The sequence below is a fragment of the Myiozetetes cayanensis genome, unplaced genomic scaffold (genome assembly GCF_022539395.1).
Source record: "Myiozetetes cayanensis isolate MyiCay16 unplaced genomic scaffold, myiCay2020 scf4, whole genome shotgun sequence".
In the NCBI taxonomy this organism is placed as follows: Eukaryota; Metazoa; Chordata; class Aves; order Passeriformes; family Tyrannidae; genus Myiozetetes; species Myiozetetes cayanensis.
The window spans coordinates 23,181,740-23,195,328 of NW_026087631.1; the positions used below are offsets into that span (position 1 = coordinate 23,181,740).

General features: G+C 35.4%; 1 protein-coding gene across 3 annotated transcripts in view; it reads right to left on the reverse strand.

The window, feature by feature from the left end:
* Positions 1–13,589, reverse strand: part of ADGRV1 (adhesion G protein-coupled receptor V1) — a 259,448-nt gene that overhangs the window by 179,334 nt on the left and 66,525 nt on the right. For all 3 annotated transcript variants that reach the window (XM_050328544.1, XM_050328545.1, XM_050328546.1), the window contains 9 exons: positions 13,212–13,427; positions 11,764–11,979; positions 9,762–10,006; positions 9,386–9,567; positions 7,829–8,640; positions 5,809–6,018; positions 2,837–2,967; positions 2,465–2,564; positions 1,288–1,467 (listed from right to left, as the gene is read on the reverse strand). In XM_050328544.1, the coding sequence (XP_050184501.1) occupies positions 1,288–1,467; positions 2,465–2,564; positions 2,837–2,967; positions 5,809–6,018; positions 7,829–8,640; positions 9,386–9,567; positions 9,762–10,006; positions 11,764–11,979; positions 13,212–13,427 (2,292 nt within the window). The remainder of the gene's footprint in view (positions 1–1,287; positions 1,468–2,464; positions 2,565–2,836; positions 2,968–5,808; positions 6,019–7,828; positions 8,641–9,385; positions 9,568–9,761; positions 10,007–11,763; positions 11,980–13,211; positions 13,428–13,589) is intronic.

A 13,589-nucleotide genomic window follows, 5' to 3' on the forward strand; every position in this document is an offset into this window, starting at 1 on the left:
CCACAGAACTTGGAAAGCATTAGGACCAAATATATTCAGGCATCTGAGGTGCTGTGGACTGAAAATATTACATTGCTGAAGTACTACCTGGGACTTCTAATGTATTATTAATATCACGTTCAGTGCCAAGGGAAGTAGAACGTTTCAGGAATAACTGGTATCTAAGAAAGGCTCTAAAGGCAGTGTGAAATCTAGTTTCCTTACCAAAAAGACTGACAAAGACTTCAATAAAGGGGGGCAACACTGACAAATTTTACGAAGAGGAAAAGTTAGACATAATTTATTTTTTTTTAATAAAAAAGCCATGTCTCACTAATCTGTCAGAGTAAGTTAAGTTGTAAATTTAAAGAAAGTGATCCTGGAGATAAAACAAAAGATGAAATTCAAAGCTAGTCTTTATGAAATATATAACACAAGGTATAAAAGAATCTTAGTATTAACAAATAATTATGACCTTTAATTAAGAGATTTTACATTTACTATATACAGTTAGAATAAAGTATTTGTTTCCCTAGTAGTGTTCAAAAGTTAATTTAGATACTGATTAATATTAAAAAATAAATGGGAAAACATAGAAATATCATTAAAATGCCTCTACAAATCTTCCGGTGTGTCCAGATCTTGAATATTTGTTTTAACTGGTCACTTCACTTCAAAACAGATAACAGAAACTAGGAGAGATTATCAAAGATGTTTAAATATAGTCTAAAAATGTAACTAGAAAATGATTACACATTATCTCTCAATGTAACTTAAAATCCTCAGGCACCTAACACAAGTAAATATTTCTACACACAGGACATCACTGACTTCTGGAAGTTAGTACCACTCAATTTGATTTTAAAAGGAAAAATTGAATTAAAAAAGAATACAGAATTCTCAGAAGAGAACTGAATTCAGTGGCATGAATGCAACTTTTTCCATGGGACACTTCTAAGTTGTCAACTTCTGGAATTTCAGAGGCAAAGATGTGGGAATGATCATGCCATTCAAGCTCCTTTTCTCATGCTTTTTATTTCTTCTGGAGTCACACTTCAAGACAGATTTGTCAGACATAAAGGTACAATCCTAATAGCCAATTAGCTGTGTTACATGTCACAACAGACCCCTTGCTGTGAAATTGAGGGCTATGGCTCCAGTTATAGTTAAAACTTAGTTTCTAAGCCTGCACTAAGGGCCTAGAAGTTCTGAAAGTATCAGCTGTATCCAAGCCTCCCTGCCACGGCTTGCATTTGTCTAATAATTTCAGAAACAAAACTTAACTTCTCTTGGAGTTGTTATACAAACCTAGAGATCCAAATTCTCTGTTAATAAAAAGCTGAACTGTTTTGTTTTCCTCTGGAAGTAAAACTACCCTGGATGGAGAGGCAAAATTCAATACTCCATGTGGTTCATCACTAGCTTCTACTGTCAGAACAGCTTCATATCCCTGACTATCCAAAATGGCAGCACCTGAAGAAGAAACTCCTGCAAAAGAATAAATGGACTACAGTTAATGTAGCATTATGCAGCTAAAGTATTATATTATTGCTATTATTACATCCAAATGACAGCTGGTAACAATGCAAATGATATCAAGCCAAACACATGACTGCTCACTAGAGTTTACAGATGATGTGGAATGTATACATAATTACATTCTACAACAAATAAAAGAATATTCAGTCACAAGAATTATATGCATACTAAGTATAGAGTTATAAACATGTATTAAGAAATGAGAAAAGGGGCCAGTGCTAAATATCAACTTTCCTAAATTAATTCTATTGTAAAAGGAAAGAGAAAGTTTTCCTAGGAATTCATTCTAAAACTTAAAATTATCTCAATCATTCATTAAGAAATTACTAACAGTGTTGCTTTGATGAATAATTACATTAATAGGTACTTATCCTGAAGGATTACTAGAGTAAACAAATTATTAATGCAAGTCGGCAAGGCATCTAGCAGCAACACAACCTATGTCATATTAGTTTGGTTTTCAGATATTAATTCCAGTTTAACAAAAGGTGTTTCAGAAGGGATGCAGTTTCATGCTTCTTCTCTTGTTATAATTTGAATGGAAGAATAAAATATCCTGGAATTCAGAGACAGACCAGGAAGACAGATTGAAATGAAAAGATTGTTTTCAAAGATAAAAATATCCACTTATTTCACAGTACTTGTATCCAGAACGTATTAGTATGCTCAAGTTTATATTCAGTTAAAGAGAAGCAAATAAGCACTTAATTAAACAGTAAGTTAACAAAAAATGCAAAGACACTGTGGGATATACACACACACACACACACACACACACATACAAAGAGGCATCAAGGATGTTTCGATAAAATTTGAACAAAATTTGCATAGTTTATAACATTTGCAGTATGTTTAGTCCTACACTTCCAAATTGATTAATACGTAGGTAAGTATTACACTGCTAAATGGCAGTTTCATGATATAGCAGGCTGTAGTTGTGCATTACCTTCTGTTTTGATGTTGTACAGGATGATGCGGTATTCTTCTTTTTCTTCAGGAATATAGTCATCCAGCAAGTGAACACACAATGTTGTATTCAATGTTCCCTATTTATTTTGTTGATAAAATGGTTAGTCATTAGTTTATAGAGTTCAAGCAATACCACAGTATCACATGTATTTTGAACAATGCTTTAAAGAAACATAAACTTAAATTATCTAAAACTATAAACTCCCTGCACTTTAGAACTCCTGGAGTAAAGGGGTGAGTAAATAACCACATAAAGAAAAAAAGACTGCTAGAAAAGCAAACTTGTTTCCTCAGCTAACTTCAAATTAAAATATTCTCTTGTAGCCACTAGATTTGCTTATGGACTTACCTCAGGAAAAAAGAGTATTCCAGAATAGTTTTCAAAATTTTGTTTTACATTATGTCCAACTATTTTCCACTCAACAGTAACATTTCCCAGTCCTGGGGCAGTTCGTACAACATGAAATTGTAGTTGTTCTCCTAGGAACAAATTATAAGATGCAATATTTTGGGTTTCCTCTCCTACAATTCAACTATTAAAATGAAAAGCCAAAACCATCCATAACAGTTAAAATATTTTTTTTCTGAAATACCTTAATATTTTTAATAATGAACTTCATAGCAGTTATATAACAAATTCATTTTTAACACTGAAACAAAAACCCCACAAACCTAAACTCTTTCCTCCTGGGTTTCTCTGGTTTTAGTTCACTCTCAAAAAAAACGGTCTGATTTTGGTTCACCCTTGGAAAGCACTACCAAAATATAAGGAACCTGGTACAGATGAGTAAGTGCCATCAAAACATGCACAAAAAGAAGAGCAGCATTTGTCTGTGAACTACTCAACAGAATAAATGCTGTATACTCAGTTATAACACAGTTTTCTAATGCAGCTAACTGGCAAGGAATATACAGGTTCCTAAAGTCTGCAGTGTCTTTTGACTTTACACAGTGCAAGCAGAAAAATACTTGTAATTACCTGCAAGCCCCATTTATGTGAGTTTGAACTTAAAAATGTTATCAAGTGTTAGAAAACATCCAGAAAAAAAAAATCACAATTTTAAAGTATTTAAAAGCAAAAAATTAATGTTCTATAAGTTGTAATGTATATTGTATAATAATTTACTACAATTTCTGAGATAACCAGTGTCAAATGGCAATGTGCAAGTATAATTACAGTATTTTTTCCACAGGTAGTCAGTTACTGACCCATGTTTCTCAGTCAGATTTTTTTCAAATCTTTGTTATTCCTACTCAGTAAGAAATACTAATACAACTTCTAATCAAGTTCTGAAGATTGAAAGTGTTATAAGGTTAATTTCACTATTCTGTTTTTCAATATTCCACCATTTAAAATATTTCTTTATATATCTGCATTTATCAATGAAGAAGAAGAAAATCTCCATCCATCCTCCTCTTGTTCCCCTTTTCAAGATACTGCAGTGTGTTTTCACCTAATACAGTCATAGCCAAACAAGTGTTGCATGCTCTGCCTGTACTAAAATGCTACTGCTACCCTCAGTAAGGTGATAAATAATATGCACAGCATGAAAAGAATACTGATTTGCTTGACAGAAATTTTCAATAATAAATATAAAAGACAATAATATTTGAATTTATGTCTGAAAACTTTTGCTTTCATAACAAAAAGGATTGTTACCAAAAATTAAATAAAAGCACTGAAACTATTTAAGGGCCTTAGCTCTTTCCCTTTTCTTTACCAAAGGGAACTAGTTTGGTTGTCCTTTTTTGCTATAATACAATGCACTATATTTCACAAGCTGAAGAAATTGAAATCAAGTAATTTCCACACTACAGCACTATAGCCAGAGAATGCTACGAATAATATTTAACCAGTGGAAATTATCCCAGGTCATTGTAACCTTTGGGAATGAAATGGTTTGTATTAATTCCTTGTGCACATTAACAGTGGCTCTTACCCCACCAGACTGAAGCTGACTTGGCAGGTAAATCAGAACCACTAATGTGGAGGAATAAAGGACAGAAACAGGGCACAGACTAGCACAGAATTAACACAAACCATATCTAAATAAAAACCAAAAGGCTATGGTGTTGTGGCTAAAGCAGGTTTTGTATTTTATTCCCTTTATCCAGCATTGTTGTTAGGGGCTGGGGGAAAGAGTAAGATGCCGCCTGGAAGGAACCAGAACTCTCTCCATCTTTGGCCATGTTTTCAGTTGGACAGGTAGTGGGCACTAGAGGTGATCTCTCTCTGTTGTTGGTTTGAACTGTTCTGTTTGTTGCTACAGTTCTTGTTAATAAATTGTTATTTTTCATTTATATCTTCACACATTTTGTCACTCTGTACTAGTGAAAGGGTGGGAGTTCATTGGAGTCTCCACCCCAGCATTAGTCTTAAACTAAGATATATAGCATCTTTTGATTTCAGGAAAAAAAAAAAAACAGACCATGTCTTCTTGACACAGAATTCTTTTTCCAACAGAAAATACAATGCACACATTGCTGTACAGCAAATTTCTGTTTTGTTATGTCTTCCTGCCCATCAGTTTGCAAGCCAGAAAAATATGAGACTTCAACACACTGAGATTCCAGCAAAGGCTGGCGAAAGCAATCACTATGAGTACTGCTACTACCCTATGCAGAACTGCATAAATCCTTAGGTCAAACACGCAACATGCTCACTCAAAGCACTAGTAGACACTAGACATCCAATCAATATTGTTCTTTCTCAAAAGCCATGACTGAGTAATGACATCAAGATTGCCACACTGCTATATGAGATGCCATAAAAAAGCATAAAGACAAATTTTACAACAGTGGGTTATTGAGTCAGAAAGATGACAGATTTGACATTAATCTTTCTGTGGGAATATCTTCTAGATGATTTAAAGTTAGATGTAAATCAGTGATAGATGATATTTGCTTCAGACTACTAAGTGGTATGTAGGATCGGAATTTCTGGAATATGGTATAAATGAGAAAGACAAGAAATACTAAAAGGAGCTTAGATATGCTATACCAGTAGAAGAAAGCCCTAATATTCAGAAAAAAAGGAAAGACCAGATGATGATATATAAAATGGTTTTGGAAATGGTGTATTCATCCCTTCATAGATTTCATGTAAGTGTAATGCTTGCAAGAGCTAAAAATACAAAGACAATACAATAAAAATATATTAAAAAAAAAATAAAAATACAAAGAAATGCATGCCATATATGTGGTTATTCTCTGCTTGCTGGCATGCTCTGAACAGTGACACAATTCCCGAGTCATTATCAACAGAAAGCACAGAGATGAAAGTTTATGATAAACAGAGTGTGGTCAACACACAGGACCCACCTTCACGACCAATAACAGACCTTCCAGCCGTCTGGAAGCTAATGATTCCTGCCACGTTGTCACTTGCCAGGATAATTAGTGTGACAGTGTCGAAACTGGGAAGAATCCTACTTCCTCCTTCAGTATGGACCAGGCTGATTATGATGCTTTCATTATCCTCTGGCTCTGGATCATCTAAAATGGTCAGTGTGACCATCTTTTTTGTTTCACCTACAAGGAGAATAACATATACGTACTTATGTGTTCACCTGAAAATCACCTTTTAAAATGATGTAATAACCTCCTCTACTGGGAAATATTTAAATAATATAAAAATGGACATGAAAAATATCTATTTACCTGTCTAGAAGTTACTGAATGTCATTATGAAGATTTATTTGATTACTAATGAAAAGCTATATTAGGCAATGTAATTAAAAATATACTATGTAGAAATTAACAATGTAGTCATAATTTCTGAATGTACAGAATTCTTTATTTGCTTTATAAGTTCTCTGGATTTCATATATAAATTAGAAAAGGGGAATATAATGCTTGTAAAAAAAATTACCAAGTGCATAAATTCTCTAATGAATGATATACAGATGTATGTACATTCAATTTGAATATATTTACTGGACCAGAGAATGCATTAAAGTGGGCTGTCACTGTGTTAGTTACCTGTCTTCTGGAATATCAGAGAATGGTAATGTAAACAGCAAACACAATCAGTTACATATTTGATATACATAAAATAATACATATATATGATTACATATCATAAATATAATCCATTATAATTTGCAACGCAATCTTATTACTCTGTGTCTGCATAACCCATTCTCATGACTATAAGAATATCAGTTTACAAGACACACTTATTTTTTGCTGTATTGTCTTTCAAAGTTACATATCAGCTTCAGAATGCACTCCTGGCTCCCTGTTAAATGCCCGAACACTCAGCAGCAGTCCCCGCTCCTTCCTCCTTCCTTCTTCCCCCAGGGTAAAGGAAAAAAATTATGCAAATTGAAGAACCCGAAAATCTAGCTAGTTATATAAAAAATCTTAGTTAAGATGTTATGTACACAGCAAAAAGGAATCCAAACACCCTCAGAAGGGATAGGGAAAGGGGAAAAGGAACAAAAGGAGAGAAAGAAGGGACACAGAGTAGATACACGCAATCAAACCTGAGAACTAGTAAAATAACTAGTAAAACCAATCTCACCACGTCCCTTAGAAAAGCAGGATTGGCACACACGGCCAGCACTCTCCAATCCTCCATGCGGCAGACCAGCAGTCGCTGCAGGCCTCAGCCTTAGATAAGCGAGACCAACGCAGGGACCCACTGTTCCTGAACCTCGCCGGAAGAGAAGAGAGCGAAGGCCTCTCTTCCCTTCTTATTTATACCCCGATTTACGTAAAAATTGTATGGAATACTGGGAACACTGCCTCTTCCTTGGTTACAAACTGGTAACCAAGGAAGGCCTAGATTAAAACCCACCACACCCTCATTTGAGTTCAGATGATTTAGCAAACTAAATGAACACCACAATTTTTACTATACTCCTGTAAACTGTTTTCAAAATAACTGTTCAATCATCTCGTACTTTGAAAATATTAAATACATCAGTCATGTTGCACGGTGTTTAAGTAATGCCTGCAACAGACTTGTTCATCCTCTTTGTAATTTTTTTAATTATCCTGTTATGTTATGCTACAAAATCAATATAATCTCAGAATCAAAAAAGATATATCATTAAAAATTAATACTGTGCTGACTGAAGATTGCCAAAAGACCAGTTAGGTCCAATTCTCATTTGCATTATCTTTGATATAGGAACTACTTCCAGCAATATTATTCCATATTTATTTAGTAAAAATGTAATCTTTACATTACACACTGCAATATTTCTTTAAAAACACTTAAATATTAATATTTTTCATCTATGTTTTCCTTTTAGTTTGTATGTGTGTTTGTTAGTTTCTTTCTGTTTTTCTTTTGTTTTTATACAACAGAAGCTATTGCAAAACCTTGCCTCACCTTCAGCAAACACCAGAATCTCACCAACACCCACAAAATCCAAGTCTGGGGTAGCAGTTCCACCAACAACACGCCATTCCACTGTCACCTGTCCCAGGCTGCCTTCTGTCCTGTCTATCATTAGCTGCACCTTGGTCTGAGGGCGTTCTTCTACTTCAATATACAGACCTTTCTCTGTTGCATTGGGACTTACGCTGTAGATCTTAAACACTCCAAAGGCATCCCCGTTCATCATTATGATAACAGTGGAAGTATTTGGCTGTCCTATAGTTGGTTGATTTTTTAAGCTGGCTGAGATGTTCATTAGTTGAACTTTCAAAAGGGATATAGTAAATTTTTCATCCAGCTCTGGCAGGCTGTCAGGGAGTATGGTAACTGTGAGGTTTGCAAACTCTTCTCCTTCTTGCATGATGGTCCACTGTGTTGTGACAGATTCATAATCACTACCAGCGATGGCCTGTGTGCTAAACAGAGTGGATGCACTGCTGATGTTTTTCTTGTAGGTCCATAATCCTGACATGTTAGTTAATGAGCTGATCTCTGCTGCCAGCCAAAGGCAGAGAGGAACCTCAGAGGCACTGGAAAATGTAAAGGCTGAACATGCTTGTTCTTTTAGGCACTGAGTTGCACAGGCATACAGTGGGTCACTTGCTGCCGACACGTTCACTCCAGTCTTGGATGGCTGGTCAGGAATTCCTTGTGCAGGAGACTCATAATAGGCCAGGATATCCTCACCTTGCTCAACGGCAAGAGCTAAGACGTCAATCTCAGAAGTGCTGTAAAATATTTGCAGCTGACCAAACCTTCCCCCACTAAAAGACATTAAAATAAAAATGTTATGTTAGCTGGTGAAGCCTGTCTAATGTTCTGTATGTTGCTCGGTTAAGAATAAAAGTGAACAAAACCAATGGACCCTTTCTGAATTGCTGAAAAGTTAGAAATAGCTAATTAAAGTGGATTTCCTTGAAGCTAGTGCAGAATAACTGGTATGTAACTTTTTTTTTGGAGAGTAAGTTTGATTATTTATAGCTTGAGTAGCAGTCTTAAAAGCACATGTGTGCAAACATTGTTTTGAGGAATTAACTTAGTCTTAGGACTGGTAAGGAAGAAAAACCCTGTGCTGTCCAATTGTCAGTATTCCTCCTAGGTGTCCTCAGGAGATATCATAAAGCATACAAAAAACATGTTCCGCTTTTCTTGTGTTCCACCACATAAAGGTTGATGCCCTTTGTCCTCCAATTCACATCACAGGAACAGGCTGCTTTGCAGCTTTAAATGGTTTGATGATAAAACTGGCAAAATGAAACTCTGAGTATACTATGTACGCGGGATTTACACTACAAATGTGTATTACATTTAAGTACTTTATACAGATTTCCAATGAGTAGACATCTAGTTCAAAATCAATGTATGTGAAATAAAAATTAATTGGGCTGACAGATCAAGAAATGGATGCAAACACTTATACAAGAGCATGACAATTGAAATTACAGCAAAAAAAAAAGTGAAAAAAAAAGAAAAAATAAGTGATACAAAACCAGTAACCGTTATACAAACCTTCTCCTGACTGTTATATTTGCAAGCAAATTTCTTTCTAGTGGCTCCTGAATTCGATATGAGGATTGATGAAAGAAAACTGTGCCGTAAGGATTATCATTGGCAGGAATCACAATATTTGCCATGCTATCTAACCCGATAGCACCACCATTGGAGGCCTGAGTTAATTCTACATGGACAATCTCAAAAAGAAAAAAAAGAAAAATAAATAATGCAGCCAAACAGTTTTTGCTATTCCTAAAAATAATCACAAGCAAAGCAATATCTGAGCATCCTGCAGCTTCTTGCAAGAACATTCTTTGTTTTGATTTGTGCACATTTCTTATACAAGTTAAAGCTCTAATACTATTTAAGAAAGACCAGTCGCTTTACTTACTTCTTCTACTTCTGGAACATCATCAGCCAAGATTTCCAACAGCAACATCTGAATGGCTTCTCCAGGGGCAAAAGTAATATTACCCTTGGCAAACTGCAAGTCCTCATCAGCAGGATGTCCATTAATGGTGGCAGCCCAGTGAACAGTAACATTACCCAGTGTCCCAGCATTGCGGATTATTGGCAGATTTAGGGTTACTGATCCAAATTCAGGCTCCTCCACAGTGAATTTGGTATTCTGGAAAACTGAAGTTTGCCATAGAGAGATGTGAGTGCATTAACAACGAAATTGAAAGTAAATATATCTGTTCCTTGAGTACTTGGTTTTATTTCACTTGATTGCATTTACTTGCACAAGTAAATCACTTCTTATCAGGTTTAAATTTAAAAGCAAACTTTCAATATTCATATTTTCATTCACAGAGAAAATTATCAGGAAAACTAAGCCCTCATCAAAACAGTCTGTTCCAACACAATAATTGTTTGAGTCTAACCATGAAATGTTCTAAGCTCTTAAAATCTAATTTCATGGTTTTTCCCAGCAAGGACACTCCTTACCAGCTTTCATGTCACTTACTGAAGAAATATATCAAAACAATTTAATGTTGAATATATTAAGTATAAGTCACAGAATCACACAATCACAGGCTGGGTCTGATTGTAAGGGACCACAGTGGGTCATCTGGTCCAACATCCCTGCTCAAGCAGGGTCCTCCTAGAGCGCATGGCACAGGATTGCATCCAGACAGTTCTTGGATGTCCACAGTGAGGGAAACTCTACAACATCTCTGGGCAATGAGTTCCAGTGTGTAGTTACTGCACAGCAAAGAAATTCTTCCTCATGTTCAGGTGGAACTTCCTGTACATTATCTTCTGTACATTGCCTCTTGTCCTGTTGCTTGGTACTGCTGGGAAGAGCCTAATTCAACCAAGAAAAGCCTGGCTCCATCCTCTTGACACCCTCCCTTCAGATACTTATTGATGAGTTCCCTCTCAGTTGCCTCTTTTCCAGGGGCCTAAATCTCAGCCCTTCCTCGTAAGAGATGTTCCAGTCCCTTAATCATCTCTGTAGCCTTCCACTGGATCTGCTCTTGGAGCTCCATGTTTCACTTGTACTGAGGAGCCCAGAGTTGGACACAGCACTGCAGATGTGACCTCAGTAGGGCTGAATAGAAGGGTAAGATCACCTTCCTCAACCTGCTGGCAATGCTATTGCTAATGCACTCCAAATCTTCCTTGTATTAAACTTTTAGCTTTTAGGAATTAAGTTAATTAATTATCCACCTGGAATTATTTATTTTTTCCTTCTACTAGAACAAGAACTAAGTAGAGTACTGAAGGGAGAAAAGAGTGACCCAAAGGAAAAGACAGAGAAAAATATACTATAAATCAAACAACAAACAAAAAAGATAGATTTCTACAATAATGATTGAATTTTTGACATCACCAAAACTCTTCTCAAAACCTGCGTAATGAAACTTATTTTGGAATGTATACACAGTTCTTTTTATTAACAACAGGCAGAAGAAAAACCAAAGTACTTGACAGAAAATAAGAAAATGTCATTTAATTTCTCTTCATATTTTTCAATTTCAGATTTTTTCAGCATTTTTTAAATCTGCTTTAGCTGATTATTTAGTAAAACAAAGATATCAAAGTATTTAAGCAGCAGATATTAGAATGCAGATTTTGGCTTAAACATATCACAGAAATGTAACACTTTGAATACATTAAAAAAAGAAATGTACACTGAAATTTCTCTATCTCCATTTGAAGATTCCAAAAGCTTGCCATATCAGCTGACAATATAATATTTTTTTGTCATACTAAAGCACCATTACTTCTTAATTACATGTTTTAATTCAGTTTATCCTATCTTTTCCTTTACTGTCTTAATCCAGATTTTCCCTTCCAAATGTTTTTATTCAGTTGTCCATTAACAGCTCACCCACAAACCCACAGTAAAAGTGTTAACAGAAGAAAGGAAATATGCACTCATTTACCAAAGGATCCAAATGGGTCATCAGAAGCCTCAATAGTTATGACTGCCCTTGTCAAAGATCCAAGCAAGGCTCCTCCTGTTGTTTGATTCAGCAGCTGAACATAAAATGACTCCTCAACTTCAGGATTGATATCATTAATTATATAAATTGGCACAGCTTTACTTGTTTCCCCTTCTAGTAAGACAACATCTGATGAGGCTACACTGTAGTCCTCGCCTAGATTTGTAGATGAAAAAACCCCAAAACAGTAAAAGCCACATAATATCAATGCATTATAGTTCAGTGTAGTGAAGAACACCATCAGTAATACCCATATTCTCTTTTTCCTTATACATGCATTTCTCTGTGTTTTTATGCTTTTTTTCTTTATTTTCAGACCCAGACAAAACAAGTTTGTTTGTTTTTTTTTTTTTTTTTTGTAACTTCACATTGCCTTTTACCTCAATAGATCAAAATAAAACTTGGTTTGATGAAAACAGAGTTTGCACTGTTAGACCAAGAGGTACAAGAGGTAGTTACAAAAGGTCCATTATTGTCTCTTGTTAACAAGGTCACACTACCAAGATGTTTCTGTCTTTGATTTATAATTGCTCTCTGGCTTTCCAAGAGATAAAAGTGAACAGAAGCACCTTTGTCAAAGTAGATTTCAGTAAAGGACACATTTTTTGTGCTGATGTCACTTTAGGCAAATTTGTCTCTAAGACTGTCTAGACGAACAACTGTGATACACAAGATAACAGTTCCGCTTCGGAAACTAATTGAAAGCATTCTTTGCCATTAAATCTAGCTACACAATTTACATAAAAACAAAATGCCAGTTCGTGGAGCATGTATCATCTACCTATTCAATTTTGGACATCTCTGAAATGCAGTGCACGTGATTTATAACTGTAAGCACTCTTAACCCTGCAGACTTCCTAAGTTTTCTCCTTTCTTTATGTACCTTCTCTAAAGCTGGGACCAACTGGAGAAGTCTACCTTCCATTTTCAGAAGTTCAAGTTGCCTTGAGTTTTGATTGATTTTTTCCTATTTGTTTTACATCTGCATCCCCAGCTCTCACTTTCTCCCCAGTAAGCTCACCTAAACAATGAATAGTGGGTTTAAATACGTACATAGAGCTAAATAGTAGCTATACTACTATAGTATTTTTTATTTATATTTTTGTTTAAGTGGTGGTGGGCTACTAGGTAAACAAACACACCTTCCCTCATTTGTCTTTTAGATTCTCCCGTGATGATGACTCAGAGCTTTCTAAAAGACAGTGCATGAACATTCTCATAGGGCTTGGACTCATATTTGCTAATCAGAGTCAGTTAATCTCTGACTACTTTATTTTTCATATTTGTTAGATAATAGAGCATTGAGTAGAGCATTCAATACACAGTTTGCTTTGACTGTTCTTTCAACTTTAACACAGACTGCTACTTCTGATATTGTCCTTTCTTACCAGCTGTTGCAGTTATTGGCATAGCTTTAAATTTCACAGAAACATCTGAAAATATTCCCCCAGTTCTGGTCACATTAATGATTGGTCCAACATAATTTTCAGCAACTCGCACAGTTGCAGCTGAAAGCTGAAGTGTTCCAAATGCATCATCATTGGCGTTGATAATTACATGAGCTATTGTCTCATCTACTGATCCAAGTCGAGGAGAATTTATAACTGAAATGTAAAGAAAACCTAGTTAGGGGATGCCTGCTATCCTTGTTATCCATGGTATAGAGTTCACACACATACATGTGAGTTTAGGGGTTAGTTCCCATCAAAATTTTCATCAAAATTTTCTTTTCTAGAATTGGACAAAGCATAATTATATCAACATGT